This window comes from Oncorhynchus masou, chromosome 15 (genome assembly GCF_036934945.1).
Source record: "Oncorhynchus masou masou isolate Uvic2021 chromosome 15, UVic_Omas_1.1, whole genome shotgun sequence".
In the NCBI taxonomy this organism is placed as follows: Eukaryota; Metazoa; Chordata; class Actinopteri; order Salmoniformes; family Salmonidae; genus Oncorhynchus; species Oncorhynchus masou.
The window spans coordinates 52,479,101-52,502,073 of record NC_088226.1 but is presented as its reverse complement, the minus strand read 5'-3'; the positions used below and the strand labels follow the sequence as shown (position 1 = coordinate 52,502,073).

General features: G+C 42.8%; 1 protein-coding gene across 1 annotated transcript in view; it reads right to left on the bottom strand.

Annotated features, from left to right (window-relative positions):
* LOC135556428 (leucine-rich repeat-containing protein 7-like) overlaps positions 1-22,973 on the bottom strand; it is a 149,020-nt gene that overhangs the window by 44,790 nt on the left and 81,257 nt on the right. The window contains exons 5-11 of the mRNA XM_064989633.1: positions 18,509-18,598; positions 11,895-11,951; positions 9,181-9,244; positions 3,513-3,587; positions 2,088-2,232; positions 1,397-1,469; positions 164-181 (exon numbers count right to left, since the gene is read on the bottom strand). Of these exons, the coding sequence (XP_064845705.1) occupies positions 164-181; positions 1,397-1,469; positions 2,088-2,232; positions 3,513-3,587; positions 9,181-9,244; positions 11,895-11,951; positions 18,509-18,598 (522 nt within the window). The remainder of the gene's footprint in view (positions 1-163; positions 182-1,396; positions 1,470-2,087; positions 2,233-3,512; positions 3,588-9,180; positions 9,245-11,894; positions 11,952-18,508; positions 18,599-22,973) is intronic.

Here is a 22,973-nt window from a genome sequence, read left to right as displayed (position 1 = left end):
TTTGTCCCAGCTGGCCTCCCATATGCAGGACTTTCACTGGATCCCCTTCCCCGGCTGGAACATACAGTACAGACAGGGAACGTTAAGGTGAGCACTTGCCTGAATAAACATGCTGTGGCGAGGAGGAACGTGTACAGGAGACAGTGATTCGCGGTCTACTTACCCTAATTTGGCGCGTCCACTAAGTGGCCCATTTTAGATGCATGTGAAATAACCACAACACACAAAACCGACCAATGACAAACCAAGAAAAAAAGGTGCACTGAAAACAGTATCACAGGCTTGGGGATAAGGATGAACATGACATGATGAGTTGTAAGTTGGTGACCCCTGACCTATTAGATCACAGTCTCAATGACATGGCATGTTCAGAGTTGACCCACAGAATTTCCTCTGACCCATTATATTTTCCAGATTAAACCTTTGATATAACATATACAGCATATCAAATAAAACAAATATATTAGGCCGGCTGTTGAAACTGCAATACGGGCACAGAGTCAACTCCTCTCAGAGAGCCATATTCCACAACAAATGAATGGCATACACCCAAAATGTCAGTGCACATTTTGGAACAATGGTAAGCCGGAGGGGGGAAGAAAGAGAGAAAGAGAAAAGGAGAGAAAGAGAAAAAGAGAGAGAAAGAGAAAGAGAGAAAGAGAGAAAGAAAGAGAGAGAGAAAGAGAAAAAGAGAGAGAGAGAGAAAGAGAAAGAGAAAGAGAAAGAGAGAGAAAGAGAAAGAGAGAGAGAAAGAGAAAAAGAGAGAGAAAGAGAAAGAGAGAAAGAGAAAAAGAGAAAGAGAGAGAAAAAGAGAAAGAGAGAGAAAAAGAGAAAGAGAAAGAGAGAGAAAGAGAAAAAGAGAGAAAGAGAGAGAGAAAAATAAAAAAAGAGAAAGATCTATCCATCTCTCTCTATCTATCTCCTCTCAGACACAATGAGACACAATGTACTGCATCACTCTACTTGGTGTGAACAGTGATGGAACCAATCAGCGTTAGTCAATGTGAGGTGAGAAGGAGCAGCAAGGAGAAGGTGCCAGACTCAGCAGAGTTTCAGAACCCTTCTATCCACAGGCCGTGTTGAATACAGCTCAGCTCAGCAGCAAACCAGTGGCGGAGAAGACGAGATTCAACGTGTCAACCGGTTTTACCATCAAAATTACTGTCTCTGACGCCTATTCATTTGGTTATGCAATAGATGCCCTAAAATTGACTGCCATTCAGTTCCATGATAGATATTAACTAATAAACAAGAGTTGGAATGTAGTTCAGCTTTTGGCGTAATAATTTCAAAACATTTTATTCGACTTGAGGGGAGTTCTGGGATTGCAATCTAAGAAGTGTATGTAAACAAAATAGTGCAATCGGTTTCATAATCGGTCTCATAAGGTACTCACCTTCCAATGGTGTTAGGCAGTGAGGTGAGCTGGTTGTCATCCACTTTTAATGTTGTGAGTTTTTTCAACATTCCTGCAATAGAGTCAAACACTCATTTGATTATTTAAAAAAAGGAACAAACAAAAACAAAAAGCGAAGAACACAGTTAAAAGGAATTATTCAAACCCATTGCCAACATAATCCTCTTACCATTTCATTAATGTACAGCCAGGAAATTATTTAAAAACTTACTAAGTACAAAATAACTTCATAGTTTGTGTAAATTACATCCCAGTATTCAAACGAATAAATGTTTCACTTCAAATACAAATTACATTTTAATGACGCAAGCCATTTGATTGTTAATGACAAAACAACTCAGGGAAATGCACTCTCAGATAACAGCCTCCGAGAGGAGCCACCATGATGAATGCAGTCATTACAGAATTAATCATCCTCTCTCAGCCTTCTTTCCTAATCATCCTTTCTTGATCCTTTCTCTATTCTCCTTAACCAGGAGATACCATTGGTTGCAGACGGGAGAGAGCAGAGACAATATAACCAGGAGATACCATTTGTTGCAGATGGGAGAGAGCAGAGAGATTATAACCAGGTGATACCATTGTTGCAGACGGCAGAGAGCAGAGACAATCTAATCAGGAGACACTATTGTTGCAGAGGGAAGAGAACAGAGACGTTCTATGGCCTCACCTATGGTGTCAGGCAGATGCTGCAGCATGTTGGAGGAGAGCAGGAGGTCCTCCAGGGACTCACAGCCAGAGATGTCAGTGTCCAGGCTTTCAATCCTGTTTTTAGCCAGGTCCAGGTAGCGCAGATGCCTCAGCTTCCCTATACACTTCAGAAGCAGGGGAGGGAGATACATGGAGCGATGGATGTGAGAGAGAGAGAGAGAGAGAGAGAGAGAGAGAGAGAGAGAGAGAGAGAGAGAGAGAGAGAGAGAGAGAGAGAGAGAGTGAGAGACAGAGAGAGAGACAGAGACAGAGAGAGAGACAGAGACAGAGACAGAGACAGAGACAGAGAGAGAGAGAGAGAGAGAGAGAGAGAGAGAGAGAAAAGGGAGAGAGAGAGAGAGAGAGAGAGAGAGAAAAGGGAGAGAGAGCGAGAGAGAGCGAGAGAGAGCGAGAGAGAGCGAGAGAGAGCGAGAGAGAGCGAGAGAGAGCGAGAGAGCGAGAGAGAGAGAGAGAGAGAGAGAGAGAGAGAAAAAAGGGAGAGAGAGTGAGCAGGGGTTTGAGAGACAAAGCGGTAGATGTTAGAGGGCGTGGGGGAGAGAGAGAGAAGAAGGCAGGGTTTTGAGAGACATGGCCAGATGGATGTTAATATGTACAGACTCAGTGAGCATAGCCTTGCTATTGTGAAAGGATGCCGTAGGCAGACATAGCCTGTCTTCTCTTGAGAGCCTTGTGCTCACTGCCCACAAAATGAGGTGGAAACTGAGCTGCACTTTCTAACCTCCTGCCCAATGTATGACAATATTAGAGAGACATATTTCCCTCAGATTACAAAGATCCAAAGAATTCAAAAACAAATCCAATTTTGATAAACTCCCATATCTACTGGGTGAAATTCCACAGTGTGCCATCACAGCAGCAGGATTTGTGACCTGTTGCCACAAGAAAAGGGCAACCAGTGAAGAACAAACACCATTGTAAATACAACCCATATTTATGCTTATTTATTTTCCCTTGTGTACTTTAACCATTTGTACATTGTTACAACACTGTATATATATATATATACACACCGAAGATATATATATAATATGACATTTGTAATGTCTTTATTGTTTTGAAACTTCTGTATGTTTAATGTTTACTGTTCATTTTTATTGTTTATTTCACTTTTGTATATTATCTACCTCACTTGCTTTGGCAATGTTAACACGTTTCCCATGCCAATAAAGCCCCTTGAATTGAATTGTTAGAGGGGGTGGGAGACAGAGCAAAGAAAACAGGGGTTTGAGGGAACTTTTTTCAAAGGTTGCCCTATGGTGGTGCATAACTAACCCCTATGCACTGACCCACATGAACTAACTAGCGCATCACTGCCCATACACAGACTTCATCAGGGCCAATGAAAAATGACACAGACAGATAATAAATGGAGGTGTAGGCCTACCCCAGGTATTGTCTGCAGTGAGTTGTTGTCCATCCACAGCTCCTTTAGGTTATGGATCTGCTCCAGGACTTCAGGCTGAAACACAAAACACACACACATTACGTCTGTGTCTAGAACCAGCGCACGAGGGCTGGACAGTAAAAAATATCCCAGAAACTAAGGCAGAGAGATAAGAAAGCCCTGGCCATTTTGTCTCATGGGCAGGCTGGCAAGTGGTATGTAGTTTTAAGTAAATGAAGTGCGGTTTTAACACCAATTAATATAAGAAGTGAATAACAATACCAATGGGCATAATTACTAAACAAAGTAGGCATGTCAATGATGGCATTTGCACAATGAGTGGTGCAGAGTCGCTCCTCCAGATGTATTCTAGAATTAATCTCACGTTCCGTATTCTATAATGGAAGCAGTGCGTTTGAATCTCGTATAGAGTCCTGTGAGTGATTGTGTTCGATACAGACGTGTGGAGAGGTCTAGACAGACTGTGTGACTATCGGGACTAAAGGCTCTACCTGACTATGTGAAATCACTCCATTAGACTTGGCTGGGAGACTAGGTGACAGACCTCACGGTCCTTCATGCTGCCCTAATCAATTTCAATCTTTCTCATGTATTTCTTTTCGCAGCATGGTGTGGCTTTACTCAGTGGCATAGCACAGTTTACCGGGGCCCCCGCAAGGTTCGAGCAAGGACGGACCTTTTTTGTGTCTATAACAATTTTTTTTATGCCATGGGGCATGGAGAAAAATGTGAAGTTTTATTGCTAATCTCTTGCTATTTTACATATGTTGCATTTATTGAACTAGGCAAGTCAGTTAAGAACAAATTCTTATTTTCAATGACGGCCTTTCAATGACGGTTGTGAGGGAAGCTACAGTACCTTGTGTGTTCACTAAAAAGTTGTGATGTTTTATTAAGTTTGGAAAGGGCATGCTCCTAAAAAAACTGGATGTGCTTGCTTCAGTTACATAATTTGTGATAGAAGTTGATAGAATCTCAGTATGGAATCAGGCAAAACCTAACAACAACAAAAACAGGAGGTACACAACCACTTCCTAAAACAATATTGAAATTCCTAGAGTATCAACAGAGCCTTTACAACATAGCAATCTAAAATCAAACTGATGCTATGCATATTCTATTAACTACTGAACCAGAAATTGTTAGCAAACTTCAAACAAAAACTAATTAAGTTCCCTTCCCACCAAGGGTATAAACAAGGTTGACTGGCATTGGGTAATGGAAGCGCTGCTAAAAACTCTGTAGTTTCTGTGTCCCCTACCCTCCCAAAACATCACACAAAATCTCCAAATCCCCATTAAACTCATGAAGTGTTGAGTGTGTTGAGTGTAATATGAGTCAATACTCCACTACTCACAATCTACAGTACAGTAGAGCTGGAGTCAGTACAGTAGCACCACACTGTTTTGCTTGTAAGTTTTAATGAGAAACAAAGAGAGGGGTTTGGTTGGCACCTTGGCCATATCTCCGGTTCTCTCCGGATAGAGATGAAACACATGGTTAGTGCTCGGTGCAGTGGAGCTTCCTGTGCAGAGGCATGTCTTCTTGTCCGTCTTTGAAGCCCTGCGATGTAATTGCTGATGCCATCCACCGGCCCTCTGAGCACCAGCACCCCCCCCTCCCCAAACCTCTCTTCCTTCACCAGGCAGGGACTAATTAGGAAACTTTCCTCACAGTACTCCCTGAATCACTCTCTGCCACTGTGACACACACCTCAGCATCTGTTCTTGACTCAGCTGGAGCCAAATGTGCTGAGGTCATCACCTCTGATGTTGCACTTTCCTGTAGTTCTGTCAGTGGCAGACGTTTTTACATCTGCATCTTCTGCATTGCATGTGCTTAGCCTAGAGTAAGACAGACAACGTTTTCAGTCTCATTCATATCAATGAGCTGCTTGTGCTGAAGGTCTTCTTACAGTGCCTTGCGAAAGTATTCGGCCCCCTTGAACTTTGTGACCTTTTGCCACATTTCAGGCTTCAAACATAAATATATAAAACTGTATTTTTTTGTGAAGAATCAACAACAAGTGGGACACAATCATGAAGTGGAACAACATTTATTGGATATTTCAAACTTTTTTAACAAATCAAAAACTGAAAAATTGGGCGTGCAAAATTATTCAGCCCCTTTACTTTCAGTGCAGCAAACTCTCTCCAGAAGTTCAGTGAGGATCTCTGAATGATCCAATGTTGACCTAAATGACCAATGATGATAAATACAATCCACCTGTGTGTAATCAAGTCTCCGTATAAATGCACCTGCACTGTGATAGACTCAGAGGTCCGTTAAAAGCACAGAGAGCATCATGAAGAACAAGGAACACACCAGGCAGGTCCGAGATACTGTTGTGAAGAAGTTTAAAGCCGGATTTGGATACAAAAAGATTTCCCAAGCTTTAAACATCCCAAGGAGCACTGTGCAAGCGATAATATTGAAATGGAAGGAGTATCAGACCACTGCATATCTACCAAGACCTGGCCATCCCTCTAAACTTTCAGCTCATACAAGGAGAAGACTGATCAGAGATGCAGCCAAGAGGCCCATGATCACTCTGGATGAACTGCAGAGATCTACAGCTGAGGTGGGAGACTCTGTCCATAGGACAACAATCAGTCGTATATTGCACAAATCTGGCCTTTATGGAAGAGTGGCAAGAAGAAAGCCATTTCTTAAAGATATCCATAAAAAAGTGTTGTTTAAAGTTTGCCACAAGCCACACCAAACATGTGGAAGAAGGTGCTCTGGTCAGATGAAACCAAAATTGAACTTTTTGGCAACAATGCAAAATGTCATGTTTGGCGTAAAAGCAACACAGCTCATCACACACCATCCCCACTTTTAGACATGGTGGTGGCAGCATCATGGTTTGGGCCTGCTTTTCTTCAGCAGGGACAGGGAAGATGGTTAAAATTGATGGGAAGATGGATGGAGCCAAATACAGGACCATTCTGGAAGAAAACCTGATGGAGTCTGCAAAAGACCTGAGACTGGGACGGAGATTTGTCTTCCAACAAGACAATGATCCAAAACATAAAGCAAGATCTACAATGGAATGGTTCAAAAATAAACATATCCAGGTGTTAGAATGGCCAAGTCAAAGTCCAGACCTGAATCCAATCGAGAATCTGTGGAAAGAACTGAAAACTGCTGTTCACAAATGCTCTCCATCCAACCTCACTGAGCTCGAGCTGTTTTGCAAGGAGGAATCAGAAAAAATTTCAGTCTCTCGATGTGCAAAACTGATAGAGACATACCCCAAGCGACTTACAGCTGTAATTGCAGCAAAAGGTGGCGCTACAAAGTATTAACTTAAGGGGGCTTTAAGGGGGCTTTATATCTTTATGTTTGAAGCCTGAAATGTGGCAAAAGGTTGCAAAGTTCAAGGGGGCCAAATACTTTCGCAAGGCACTGTATGTCAAAAAAGCTAAAGGTCTTCTGAATCCTGGTCTTATACATGTAAATGTTGGCAGTTTAGTAAAACTGGGTATTAATATACAGCTTCTCAGCTGAAGACTGATTGCCACTAAAATAAGGCATGAGCTTAAATCCATTGGAGAGAGCTTTCATAGAGCCTCTGGTTCAGTCAGCCTCTTAGAAGCTCTTTTGACTGAAAGCTGTCTCCCTCCACAAAACAATACCAGTAAACCAGGGTGGATAAAGTCCATTCATTCTCAGGGCTGAAAAACACTTTACATAGTCTAAGATTCACCACAAAAACCATCAGCTGAAGAAAATGCATGTTGGCACAAAGTATAGGGTAGACAAGGAAGCAACAACAGCTTAAGGAATGTGAGAAAATGCACTCTATTTTCCCTGGGCTTCAAAATCACCAGGCAATAAAGCTACACTAGAGGGTTCTATCTGAGGGGAATTGAGATGGCAATTGGTAATGTTGCTCACACTATCAGCAAAAAGCAACAGGAGTCCTTGAATGGGGATGAGTTAGAGCAGTGGTTCCCAACCAGAGGCACTAGGACCCCAGGGGGTACTGGGCCTATCCACCAGGGGTACTTGAGAAGACTCATGAGCCCATAGGCCTACTGGTAAAATGCACACGAGGGGGTACTTCAGGCAGAGCAAAAATCAGTTGGTGGTAGAAAAACTGAAAAGGGATGGGAACCACTGGGAGAATCAGACAGGTCATAAGTAGAGGGAGAAATGCTTGTATTTAAGTAGGGCACAGATTGGGAGTTAAGACTATTGCATGAGAAAGAGTAGGAAAACATTGGGAGTCACTCTGAGCTGACTATTTGTGCTGGTCTGTCTTTCCCCTTCAGTGAGGAGGCGGCAGGTGCTGCTAGGTGCTGCTGTGTGCAATGCAGAGGGCTCTGTGGAGGCAGCCCGGGCTTCACACTAACAGCACATTTACAAATGCACATTTAAGGCATCAGTGGGACCTGTGGCACAGAGCATGTCATGCATGGCTCCAGCCAGCAGCTCTCCCCAGGGCTCCCCAGTCCTCAGCCCCAGCACAGTGTGAGATCTTGTTAACCAGGGATGACTTTGAGACGTTACGTTACACCCTTGAAAGGCCTCCCTCCCTGAGCATTTTGCATCCTCACACTTCATATCGCCCCCTTCCAGATATCCCATGGATTGTTGGTCAATGACCATGCAGCATTTTGATCAAACCTTGCCCTCACAGTAGCTTTCTAGTGTATCATCCATTTCCCATTCTGAGAACCTGGGAATAGTATGACTGTTTTTATCTCCCTCCTCTGTTCTATTACTCTGCTCTAAACTTGAGGGGTATACTACAATGCAGGATCAATGAGTTAGCCAGATAACTAGCCTAAATATTCTGAAATCATGTTTAAATTTTTTCGAAAGGTTGAAATGGGCATGGTCTCTTTGACTCAACTTCCAAAAACACATATCTCGGTTTAGCTTTCATAATGAACCAGGAAATCAAGTCATTTCTGGTTGTTAATCAAAGTTAACTGGCTAACTCATTGATCCTGCTTTGTAGTATACCACTCCGGACCACTAATCAGTGAGATAAATACACAGAACACGGTCCAGAGAACATAGCCAATAGGATGAAAAGGGAGGGTTAAAAGAAAGGTAAACTAGTCAAATCACTAGCTAAAAAAAACACAATCATGGCTTACTCTTTGGTTTCAGACTCAATGTTTTCTCCAGACTCTGTGGTCATTTACCGCTTACAGACCAGGCGATTGATTTAGACAACCACTAAATTAATGTGACATGGCCAGCATCAAGCACAGTGCAGGGGGATAGGGCTGGATTGTTTGATAAATTCCCTGCCATTGTTTACTCCAGCTCCAACAGCCAATTAAAATGTGCTCAGTGGTGGGTGTCTTGATGTGCCAAGTCGTGCACATTTGAGCTACCCTAGTAAATAATGCATCAAGTGTACACACACACACACGCCTGCCTGCACACCCACCAACTATCCACAGGCACACACTCACGCACACACAAATGCCTGCCCGCCCAAACACGCGCACACACACACACACACACAGCGGGCGGGGGAGCAATGCTGGAGACCTAATGAGGGTGTAGAGCAGATTGAGGGGGGTCCTGCTCTGACTTGTCCCCCAGGTCTTCTGGGCCATGGATGCCTGTGTGGTGACAGCTGCTGTCCATGTGACTGGCGTCTTCAAATAGCCTCTTTTCTTACCAGTTCAGTGAATTCATTGCTTCCCAAGTCTAATCGCTCCAGCTGTGACAGTCTGTGTATTGACCTGCAGCAAACAAGAGGAAAGAGCCTCAGATTCTGGCATAGAAACAAAGTCCCCATTTAGAAAGGCCAATCACCAGCAACACTCCCTCCAAACCAGGCTTCCTGCAACTCTGCCATCCCAGAGGGGTATGGCATGCTAGCCAGACATCCCCACACATTCACATAATATTCACTGCAAATTTAAACAGCTCAAATCAAAACAATGCAGTTGGTTAGTTAATGATTAATGTAACGGCTTTCTCCATTGCACCAGGCAACACCTCAAATTAGACTAGTTCATCCATGCAATGTAATGTACACAATGTCAGCCGGGGAGAGCAATGTCAGAATGATTCAATCTAAGATGTTTTGCACGGCATTACTAGTTATATTACATTTACATTTAAGTCATTTAGCAGACGCTCTTATCCAGAGCGACTTACAAATTGGTGAATTCACCTTCTGACATCAGTGGAACAGCCATATTGGCTTGGTATTGCAGAGGACCTTTGTCTTGAGTGGTGAATAGTGAGCATCCATTGGTCAAATCACTAAAGCAGATACTGCTGTTTTATGTCATGATATAGAGCAGCTGGCCCACATAGCAATTAGTCAATTCCAATAATGATGTGAGAACAAACAGATCAGAACCCTCATGGCAGAATGTCTCCCCATCCTTCATAACATATCAAAGCCTATGTGTTATCTATACCCTTCCTCGAGGATACACTTCCCCTCCAATGACTCCACGATAACATGATAAACTCATTAACTGAATGAGGACATTACACTTATCGTCAAGGGGAAACACGTTTCCGTTGGTTTACACAAATGAACAAACATCCCTTGCTGTGCCACACCTGAGGTGGAAGAGGAGAAGTTTACTTCATTCAACTTGGTTTCTAGTGTGGGGGATAAGTTTATTGGTCATGTTTGGATAAAAAAATAGTTTTCAATCAGGACACCTGAGGGAGCCAGCATGCACCAACTAATGTGAGCAGTGTGTGTGTCTGTCTCTGGGGCTTGCAGCTCAGCACTCTCCACGATGATAAATCGCAACATCATTGGCTGCGCTCCACTGGCTACACACACACGTTCCAACATGGGGCCTTCTTCACATTTCATTTAGACATCAAATAACAAGGCCTGAGCAACAGGGACTGGCCACAGCACAGCACAGTGCCCCTCCTCTGACACATGCTACCCGTCGCACAGAGAGAGACAGATGGCATTTGCTTTAGAAGCTGCTATTTACCATGCTCTCACACTAATCTGCCCATTAGAATTCCAGCCTGGAATGTTACTCAGGCTATTTGGCCACCCGGAGGTGTATATTTCTACTTGTACTTATTATGGATCCCCAATGCCAAGGCAGCAGCTACTCTTCCTGGGGTCCAGCAAAATTAAGGCAGTTATACAATTTTAAAAACACATTCACAACACATGAAGTGTGCCCTCAGGCCACTGCTCTACTACCACATATCTACAACATTAAAGCCATATGTACGTGTGTGTATAGCGTGTATGTTATTGTTGTATGCATGTGTCTGTGCTTGTGTCTCTTCACAGTCCCGCTGTTCCATAAGGTGTATTTTTATCTGTTTTTTAAATGTAATTTTACTGCTTGCATGTGTTACTTGATGTGGAATAGAGTTCCATGTAGTCATGGCTGTATGCAGTACTGTGCGCCTCCCATAGTCTGTTCTTGACTGTGAAGAGACCTCTGGTGGCATGTCTTGTGGGGTATGCATGGGTGTCTGAGCTGTGCGCCAGTAGTTCAAACAGACAGCTCGGTGCATTCAACATGTCAAAACCTCTCACAAATACAAGTAGTGATGAAGTCAATCTCTCCTCTACTTTGAGCAAGGATAGATAAACATGCATATTATTAATGTTAGCTCTCTGTGTACATCCAAGGGCCAGCCGTGCTGCCCTGTTCTGAGCTAATTGCAATTTTCCTAAGTCCCTCTTTTGTCACACCTGACCACACAGTCCAGGTGCGACAAACTAGGGCCTGTAGGACCTGCCTTGCTGATAGTGCTGTTGTATCAATATGTTTCGACCATGACAGTTTACAATCCAGGTTTACTCCAAGCAGTTTAGTCACCTCAACTTACTCAATTTCCACATTATTCATGACAATATTTAGCTGAGGTTTAAGGTTTGTGTGGTGCAGGGGTAATGATAAAAATCGAAGCCTTCCATATGGAGTAGTATCTTGGGCAGGGTTGGATGACTCATAGGGGCTGTATGGGCATGTTGGCTGCTAGAACTGTCAAGGCTTTCATTAACAGACACGTTTCATGGTTACATCAGTGTCTTCTACATAAGAGAGAGGGGACAGATTTGAGGTGGGTAAGCTGGCTAGAGTGCAATGGGAAGAGGGATATGATTTCTTTTAGGTGCTTGGGGAAAGCACAGACATTGTAATAAAGGACTCTACTAACATGTGGATAGATAACGCTCAAAGTTCAGCATGATAGTTCTCTCTATTTGCAGGAACCAGTGATATTGGCTGCAAGTTACCCATGAAGTTCAGTGAAAAGTATGTTGGCAAACAGCAAAGTTTAGTTTATTGTAACCTTTCCTTTCAATCCCATGATCAAACACGCCTCTGTAGCTAACACTAGCTGCCCTGGTGAGGTGAGATCTCTGTGTGCTGAGTCACTCACTTTGGCATCGTTTTCAGGTGGTTCTCTCGTAATTCCAGGATCCGTAACTTGGAAAGTCTGAAAGGTAGAGGATGTCAAAAACACACGCATTCACAAGACAGAAAACAGATTTTTCCATCTCAGTATTAATAGATGCTAATGCTATGCATAGGACAGTAAAGTATTGGAGAAAAAAACATGACATCCCAACCTTAAATTCCATTACACTGAGCCCAAGAGTAATACCACTGCTGTTTTGATAAATCATGACTTTTTCTCCATTCATCATCAAACCAGATAGGAGATGCTGCTAAGTGACAGATCGAAATTGACTGGGGGGAGGGGTGGTCCAAAATAGGGGAGGGTTGTAAAACAATTTGTTTGCTTTAGGGAAGGTTGTGTATTTTTTGGAGGGGCATAGGGGAGGGTAGTACGTTTTGTCCCTGGTTTACAGTAGCTCCTCTGCTCGTATTTTCCCGATAAACAATGGCTTGACTTACTTTTGATATTACCCTAATAAAGTTTGGAAACGTTTGTTATGGTTTGGATTGGTGTAGCTATTATTAAGCTTTAGCTACTGCTACTGATAAGAAGGTAGTTGAACTGTTTCAGATCTACCAAAGTTACTCCTATAATCTAACAATATAAAGCTTATCTTTATTACCCTCCTTCCGTATGTCTATATCTGTATAGCAGATGCAGTAGCCATCTGACAAAGAAATGCATGTCTGATGCAAGCAGTAAAATTAGATTTTAAAAAACAGACACAAATCCACCGTATGGAACAGAGGGGACTGTGAAGCAACACAAACATAGGCACAGACACATGCATACACACACATGAAAACATATGCACTATACACACACGTACACATGGATTTTGTATTGAAGATATGTGGTAGTGGTGGAGTAGGGGACTGACGGCATACAGTGTGTTGTGGAATCTGTGAAGGTATTGTAATGTTTTTAAAATTGTAAAACTCCCTTAATTTTGAGAGTAGCTGCTACCTTAACAACAGCTAATGGTGATTCATAAATACAAATGTCGGTGTCGTAGCATGCCACCGGCATATCTCTCTCTCTGGGGTTTGGCCTAAGCTTCTATTCCTTATTATATATATATATATATATAAAACTAATGATAGTACCTTATATATATATATATACATATATATATATATACATATATATATATATATATATATATACATATACACACAGTGCCTTGCGAAAGTATTCGGCCCCCTTGAACTTTGCGACCTTTTGCCACATTTCAGGCTTCAAACATAAAGATATAGAACTGTATTTTTTTGTGAGGAATCAACAACAAGTGGGACACAATCATGAAGTGGAACGACATTTATTGGATATTTCAAACTTTTTTAACAAATCAAAAACAGAAAAATTGGGCGTGCAAAATTATTCAGCCCCCTTAAGTTAATACTTTGTAGCGCCACCTTTTGCTGCGATTACAGCTGTAAGTCGCTTGGGGTATGTCTCTATCAGTTTTGCACATCGAGAGACTGAAATTTATTCCCATTCCTCCTTGCAAAACAGCTCGAGCTCAGTGAGGTTGGATGGAGAGCTTTTGTGAACAGCAGTTTTCAGTTCTTTCCACAGATTCTCGATTGGATTCATGTCTGGACTTTGACTTGGCCATTCTAACACCTGGATATGTTTATTTTTGAACCATTCCATTGAAGATTTTGCTTTATGTTTTGGATCATTGTCTTGTTAGAAGACAAATCTCCGTCCCAGTCTCAGGTCTTTTGCAGACTCCATCAGGTTTACTTCCAGAATGGTCCTGTATTTGGCTCCATCCATCTTCCCATCAATTTTAACCATCTTCCCTGTCCCTGCTGAAGAAAAGCAGGCCCAAACCATGATGCTGCCACCACCATGTTTGACAGTGGGGATGGTGTGGTCAGTGTGATGAGCTGTGTTGCTTTTACGCCAAGCATAACGTTTTGCATTGTTGCTAAAAAGTTCAATTTTGGTTTCATCTGACCAGAGCACCTTCTTCCACATGTTTGGTGTGTCTCCCAGGTGGCTTGTGGCAAACTTTAAACGACACTTTTTATGGATATCTTTAAGAAATGTCTTTCTTCTTGCCACACTTCCATAAAGGCCAGATTTGTGCAATATACGACTGATTGTTGTCCTATGGACAGAGTCTCCCACCTCAGCTGTAGATCTCTGCAGTTCATCCAGAGTGATCATGGGCCTCTTGGCTGCATCTCTGATCAGTCTTCTCCTTGTATGAGCTGAAAGTTTAGAGGGACGGCCAGGTCTTGGTAGATTTGCAGTGGTCTGATACTCCTTCCATTTCAATATTATCGCTTGCACAGTGCTCCTTGGGATGTTTAAAGCTTGGGAAATCTTTTTGTATCCAAATACGGCTTTAAACTTCTTCACAACAGTATCTCGGACCTGCTTGGTGTGTTCCTTGTTCTTCATGATGCTCTCTGCGCTTTCAACGGACCTCTGAGACTATCACAGTGCAGGTGCATTTATACGGAGACTTGATTACACACAGGTGGATTGTATTTATCATCATCAGTCATTTAGGTCAACATTGGATCATTCAGAGATCCTCACTGAACTTCTGGAGAGAGTTTGCTGCACTGAAAGTAAAGGGGCTGAATAATTTTGCACGCCCAATTTTTCAGTTTTTGATTTGTTAAAAAAGTTTGAAATATCCAATAAATGTCGTTCCACTTCATGATTGTGTCCCACTTGTTGTTGATTCTTCACAAAAAAAATACAGTTTTATATCTTTATGTTTGAAGCCTGAAATGTGACAAAAGGTCGCAAATTTCAAGGGGGCCGAATACTTTCGCAAGGCACTGTATATATATACTGCTCAAAAAAATAAAGGGAACATTTAAACAACACAATGTAACTCCAAGTCAATCACACTTCTGTGAAATCAAACTGTCCACTTAGGAAGCAACACTGATTGAGACAGGCTGGTACATCAGGAGATGTGGAGTAGGACGTAGGAGGGCAACAACCCAGCTGCAGGACCGCTACCTCCGCCTTTGTGCAAGGAGGGGCAGGAGGAGTACTGCCTGAGCCCCGCACAGTCCTCCATGTGCTCGCCAGAGGTAGCCTGACTGCCATTAGGTACCGAGATGAGATCCTCAGACCCCTTGTGAGACTATATGCTAGTGCGGGTGGCCCTGGGTTCCTCCCAATGCAAGACAATGCTAGACCTCATGTGGCAGGAGTGTGGCAGCAGTTCCTGCAAGAGGAAGGCATTGATGCTATGGACTGGCCCGCCCGTTCCCCAGACCTGAATTCAATTGAGCACATCTGGGACATCATGTCTCGCTCCATCCACCAATGCCACGTTGCACCACAGACTGTCCAGGAGTTGGCGGATGCTTTAGTCCAGGTCTGGGAGGAGATCCCTCAGGAGACCATCCGCCACCTCATCTGGAGCATGCCCAGGCGTTGTAGGGAGGTCATACAGGCATGTGGAGGCCACACACTACTGAGCCTCATTTTGACTTGTTTGAAGGACATTACATCAAAGTTGGATCAGCCTGTAATGTGGTTTTCCACCTTAATTTTAAGTGTGACTCCAAATCCAGACCTGCATGGGTTGATAAATTTGATTTCCATTGATAATTTTTGTGTGATTTTGTTGTCAGCACATTCAACTATGTAAAGAAAAAAGTATTTAATAAGAATATTTCTTTCATTCAGATCTAGGATGTGTTATTTTAGTGTTCCCTTTATTTTTTGAGCAGTGTATATGCCCTGATGAATTTTGTGCTAATCTCTGACAGCTGAACCGCGGCGCGGACAATTATTGTTTTAGGAAAGTAAATGTGGCTCATTTGGCCAACATACCTAATTTATTGATGGTGCTGGCTGCGCTAGGTTGGACCTGAATGTATATGGATGTCCATAAAATTTATTAAAAGGTCCGGTAAATTAAAATATTCCCTGTCATTTTATGGTGCCAAACTCTGATATTGTTTTTATGAAGATTTTAGAATATTCACATTAAAATCTGTCACCAATTGGATGGAAACCTAGCTATAGACACCGAAAAAGACTCTGGCAAGAGTTCAGTGTACCTTTGATTATGCCTGCACATCATGGTCCACCAGCAGCCCCAAAAATCTGAAGAATAAGCTACCAGCCAAACAAGCTTGTAAGAATTGTACTTAAACTCGCCCCTCATACTCATCTGGAGGTTGAGAATGATTTCGTCTCTATCTCTGTAATGTGTCTGTATATACAGTGGGGCAAAATAGTATTTAGTCAGCCACCAATTGTGCAAGTTCTCCCACTTAAAAAGATGACAGAGGCCTGTAATTGTCATCATAGGTACACTTCAACTATGACAGACAAAATGAGAAAGAAAATCCAGAAAATCACATTGTATGATTTTTTATTAATTTATTTGCAAATTATGGTGGAAAATAAGTATTTGGTCAATAACAAAAGTTGATCAATACTTTGTTATATACCCTTTGTTGGCAATGACAGAGGTCAAACGTTTTCTGTAAGTCTTCACAAGGTTTTCACACACTGTTGCTGGTATTTTGGCCCATTCCTCCATGCAGATCTCCTCTAGAGCAGTGATGTTTTGGGGCTGTTGCTGGGCAACACGGACTTTCAACTCCCTCCAAAGATTTTCTATGGGGTTGAGATCTGAAGACTGGCTAGGTCACTCCAGGACCTTGAAATGCTTCTTACGAAGCCACTCCTTCGTTGCCCGGGCGGTGTGTTTGGGATCATTGTCATGCTGAAAGACCCAGCCACGTTTCATCTTCAATGCCCTTGCTGATGGAAGGAGGTTTTCACTCAAAATCTCACATACATGGCCCCATTCATTCTTTCCTTTACACGGATCAGTCGTCACGGTCCCTTTGCAGAAAAATAGACCCAAAGCATGAGGTTTCCACCCCCATGCTTCACAGTAGGTATGGTGTTCTTTGGATGCAACTCAGCATTCTTTGTCCTCCAAACACAACGAGTTGAGATTTTACCAAAAAGTTATACTTTGGTTTCATCTGACCATATGACATTCTCCCAATCTTCTTCTGGATCATCCAAATGCTCTCTAGCAAACTTCAGACGGGCCTGGACATGTACTGGCTTAAGCAGGGGGACACGTCTGGCACTGCAGGATTTGAGTCACTGGCGGCGTAGTGTGTTACTGATGGTAGGCTTTGTTACTTTAGTCCCAGCTCTCTGCAGGTCATTCACTAGGTCCCCCCGTGTGGTTCTAGGATTTTTGCTCACCGTTCTTGTGATCATTTTGACCCCACGGGGTGAGATCTTGCGTGGAGCCCCATATCGAGGGAGATTATCAGTGGTCTTGTATGTCTTCCATTTCCTAATAATTGCTCCCACAGTTGATTTCTTCAAACCAAGCTGCTTACCTATTGCAGATTCAGTCTTCCCAGCCTGGTGCAGGTCTACAATTTTGTTTCTGGTGTCCTTTGACAGCTCTTTGGTCTTGGCCATAGTGGAGTTTGGAGTGTGACTGTTTGAGGTTGTGGACAGGTGTCTTTTATACTGATAAGTTCAAACAGGTGCCATTAATACAGGTAACCAGTGGAGGACAGAGGAGCCTCTTAAAGAAGAAGTTACAGGTCTGTGAGAGCCAGAAATCTTGCTTGTTTGTAGGTGACCAAATACTTATTTTCCACCATTATTTGCAAATAAGTTAATTAAAAATCATACAATGTGATTTTCTGGATTTTTTTTTCTCATTTTGTCTGTCATAGTTGAAGTGTACCTATGATGAAAATTACAGGCCTCTCTCATCTTTTTAAGTGGGAGAACTTGCACAATTGGTGGCTGACTTAATACTTTTTTGCCCCACTGTATTTCATTGTATATGTATTTATGTAAAAAATAGGGAACACAATGGAAATAAATCCCAGATCAATCAATAATTCAATCCAAACTGTGCAGCAGGCTCTTGGTGAATGGAAAGAGACATCTGTTGCAAAACACCAAAAAGTTTAATGACATTCAGAGATCGTCAAGCCAAGCCTTCGATACTGGGTATCAAAATGTTGAAAACCTGATTTCCCCCCAGCTGATCATTGTCTGCAGATGGCTCTGATCGTAGGTTAATGAAACACGCAGGGAGAGAGAGTCTGTGGTGCTCGGCAAACACTCAACCTTCTGACCCGTAGCCCTGCGTGGCATCGACTGTGCCACAAAAGCATGCTGAAGTGGCAAATTTGATATCCACGTTCATAAACACATGGTCGCTACAGTTATTGTTATTTGTGGTCGTAAATATTATTTTGAGTTAATTCGATGAGGAGGTAGTGTGTTTAATTAAGGGTCATGTGAAAATATTTATAACTTTGGGGAGGGGGGTACATTTTTCAGGACACCTAGAGTTGGACGGTCCCTTGCCCCCAGTACATTTAGATCTGTCCCTAAACCATTGCTTTATTCATGCAAGCCCCAGGCAAGTGATGTTTACCAGGCGTTGTGTGCAGAGAATGAAGAACAGTCTGTTTGAACCCACCCAGGCATACTGGTAACTAAATAAAAGCTCCAATCCAAACCATACACAGAGAGCCTCTCCTTCTGCAACTGAGTGCCCGAGGCCCCACAACACCAGAACAAGGGAGTCCATAGGCTGAACTCACCTCCCAAAGTTGGCGGGGAGGTATTCCAGAAAGGCATCGTTTAAGAAGAGCTGTGTCAGGTTGAGGAGCTGGGTGAAGCCCTCTGGGAGCCTACAGTGGAGAGATGGGCAATGAGAGAGACGGAAAGGGAGAGAGAGAGAGAATCCCTGTGCAGATGTCATCACAATACAGTACCCCTTGGATATGAAAAATTACACAGCATGGAAGAAGTACAAAAAGAAGCTCCTCAAGGACAATCCAGAGACACTATTTGCTGACCGCTACAAAGAGGGGAACGTAAGCAACTTCATTTTTCACAAAGACCATCCACTGGCATGGCACAGTGCTATAAGAGCACACTACCCCTATGTCAAGAGAGAGGGTATTGGCCCAGGCTGGAAACTAAGAATACTAGACATTGAGGAAATTTAAGCACCTCTGTCAACGAGTACAAGCCTGGGACAGTAATGGTGCAGGGCATGCTCAAGCAGTTCCAGCAGGACTTTTACGGGATCAAAGAGAGAGCACATCAGGAAAAGCTCTCTCTCGGTGACGACTCGTCCTACCTGAGTAGAGGTCGACCAATTATAATTTTTCTACGCCGATACCGATGCCGATTATTAGAGGACCAAAAAAGCCGATACCAATTAATCGGCCGCTTTTTAAAAATGTATTTGAAATAATGACAATTACAACAATACTGAATGAACACTTATTTTAACTTGATATAATACATCAATAAAATCCATTTAGCCTCAAGTAAATAATGAAACATGTTCAATTTGGTTTAAATCAAAAAACAAAGTGTTGGAGAAAAAGTAAAAGTGCAATATGTGCTATGTAAGAAACCTAACGTTACAGTTCCTTGCTCAGAACATAAGAACATATGAAAGCTGGTGGTTCCTTTTAACATGAGTCTTCAATATTCCCAGGTTGGAACTTTTAGGCTGGAATTATAGGACTATTTGCCTCTATACCATTTGTATTTCATTAACCTTTGACTATTGGATGTTCTTATAGGCACTTTAGTATTGCCAGTGTAACATTTTAGCTTCCGTCCCTCTCCTCGCTCCTCCCTGGGCTCGAACCAGCAACACAACGACAACAGCCACCATTGAAGCAGCGTTACCCATGCAGAGCAAGGGGAACAACTACTTGAAGGCTCAGAACGAGTGATGTTTGAAACGCTATTAGCGCGCGTTAACTAGCTAGCCATTTCACTTCGGTTACACCAGCCTCATCTCGGGAGTTGATAGGCTTGAAGTCATAAACAGCGCAATGCTTGACGCACAACGAAGACCTGCTGGCAAAATGCACGAAAGTGCTGTTTGAATTAATGTTTACGTGCCTGCTTCTGCCTACCACCACTCAGTCAGATACTTAGATAATTGTATGCTCAGATTATATGCAACGCAGGACACACTAGATAATATCTAGTAATATCATCAACCATGTGTAGTTAACTCGTGATTATGATTGATTATTTTTTATAAGATAAGTTTAAATGCTAGCTAGCAACTTACCTTGGCTTACTGCATTCGCGTAACAGGCAGTCTCCTTGTGGAGTGCAACGAGAGAGGCAGGCCGTTGTTGCGTTGGACTAGTTAACTGTCAGTTTGCAAAATTGGATCCCCCGAGCTGACAAGGTGAAAATCTGTCGTTCTGCCCCTGAACGAGGCAGTTAACCCACCGTTCCTAGGCCGTCATTGAAAATAAGAATGTGTTCCTCTCAAGGCTAGAGGGCACTATTTTCATTTTTGGAAAAATTACTTTCCCAAAGTAAACGGGCTATTTCTCAGGACCAGATGCTAGAATATGTTTCCAAAACTGTAAAAATATGGTCTGTGAGTATAACAGAACTGATATTGCAGGCGAAAGCCTGAGAAAAATCCAATCAGGAAGTGACTCTTATTTTGAAACCTCTGCGTTCCTATGCATCCCTATTGACTATTGACAGGGATATCAATCAGATTCCATTTTCTATGGCTTTACTAATGTGTCTACAGTCACTAGACAAAGTTTCAGGCTTTTATTTTGAAAAATGAGCGTGAACGACAACATTGTGTCAGTGGTCAGGTGGTGGCTCTCAGAGTGATTTGTGCGTAATAGACAAAGGCGGTCATTGTTCCTCACGCTGAAAAGCCAATTGTCCCGGTTGATATATTATCGAATAGATATTTGAAAAACACCTTGAGGATTGATTATTGTCGTGACCGCAATTTCCGGTGGATTTCTCAACAAAACGTGAACAAGAAAAGGAGGTATTTCGGCTATAAAAATAATCTTTATGGAACAAAATGAACATTTGCTGTCTAACTGGGAGTCTCGTGAGTGAAAACATCCAAAGCTCATCAAAGGTAAACTATTTAATTTGATTGCTTTTCTGATTTTTGTGACCAAGCTTCCTGCTGCTAGCTGGATATAATGCTATGCTAGGCTATTGATAAACTTACACAAATGCTTGTCTTGCTTTGGGCTGTAAAGCATAATTTCAAAATCTGAGATGACAGGGGGATTAACAAAAGGCGAAGCTGTGTTTCACTATATTTCACTTGTGATTTCATGAATATGAATATTTTCTAGTAAGATTTTTTGTCCGTTGCGTTATGTTAATTAGTGTAGTTGATGGCAATTCTCCCAGATCCAGGAGGGGTAGTTCTATGAAGTTAACTAACTTGCCTAGTTAAATAAAGGTATAAAAAAATAAATGTTTATTTATTTATTTTATTTACCGATTTCCGATTGTTATGAAAACTTGAAATCGGCCCTAATTAATCGGTCGACCTCTAATCCTGAGTGAGAGAAACAACAGAGAAACACATGGCACAGGTAACAGCAGTGAAGGAGGAGTGAGAGAAACACATGGCACAGCTAACAGCAGTGAAGGAGGAGGGAGAGAAACACATGGCACAGCTAACAGCAGTGAAGGAGGAGGGAGAGAAACACATGGCACAGCTAACAGCAGTGAAGGAGGAGGGAGAGAAACACATGGCACAGCTAACAGCAGTGAAGGAGGAGGGAGAGAAACACATGGCACAGCTAACAGCAGTGAAGGAGGAGTGAGAGAAACACATGGCACAGCTAACAGCAGTGAAGGAGGAGGGAGAGAAACACATGGCACAGCTAACAGCAGTGAAGGAGGAGGGAGAGAAACACATGGGACAGCTAACAGCAGTGAAGGAGGAGGGAGAGAAACATGGCACAGCTAACAGCAGTGAAGGAGGAGTGAGAGAAACACATGGCACAGCTAACAGCAGTGAAGGAGGAGGGAAAGAAACACATGGCACAGCTAACAGCAGTGAAGGAGAAGGTGAGAAAGCTGAGGTGTTACAGACACTCCCACAGAGAAGCCAGCAAAACAGCCCACCTCAGACACAGACCACAACCACAATGGAACCGACAACATAGGACCCACCAACCCAACAGACCCTACCCCCTCCTAACAGCCCCCGTCAGCTCCACCGATAGCTTTCCTGACAACCCATTGAGGACACACAAAAGCCAGAAATTGTGCTCCTCATTGACTGAAATGGCAAGTAAACTTTTTCCCAAACACAAACTGGCTAATCTCTGGTGCCCAAACACTAGGCATGACCTAGAGCTGTTGTCAGAGGACAGACTAGGGTCCCCCAGCCACATTATAAATCACACGATCACAAATGACCTGAGGGCCCAGCAGGAAAGGATGGCCACATCACTCAACGGAGTGATTGAAAAAGCTTTTTCCAACGCACAAGTGGTTATCTCCACCCTGCTATCACGAAAAGACATTCACCTTGCCACCATACAGCGGGTGAACGCAAGCATTTCCTGTGACTGTGCCTCAAAACCTAATGTCTACTTGGCCCACCATTCCACCCTAGACTTAAACAACCTTTACCACCAGGCAGAAATCCCAACTTTTGCCAGGACCCGGAAGGACGTCACCCTCAACCGCAGCACCCTACACAGGAGGATCGAACACCCCGCCTAGACCAGCGAGACACCCTGAGAACCCACGCCAAGAGGATCTACACCCATTGCTTCACGAGCCACACCCCAACCGGCAGGGTAGCCTAGTGGTTAGAGCATTGGACTAGTAACCGGGAAGGTTGCAAGTTCAAATTCCCAAGCTGACAAGGTACAAATCTGTCGTTCTGCCCCTGAACAGGCAGTTAACCCACTGTTCCTAGGCCGTCATTGAAAATAATTAGTTCTTAACTGACTTGCCTAGTTAAATAAAGGTAAAATAAAATAAATAAAAACCAGCTGAGACCATCCCAAACAAACCCTGGCCACACCCTATATTTATTATTTTTATTTTACCTTTATTTAACTTATGAACAAATTCTTATTTTCAATGATGGTCATCTGCCTTTGGCCTCCTAAAGAGCAGAAACCCAGACTTCATCAAATAAATTGGAAATACAGACACTGTTATCCTACAAGAAACATGGTATAGATGAGACAGACCAACTGGTTGCCTTTTAGGTTACAGAGAGCTGGT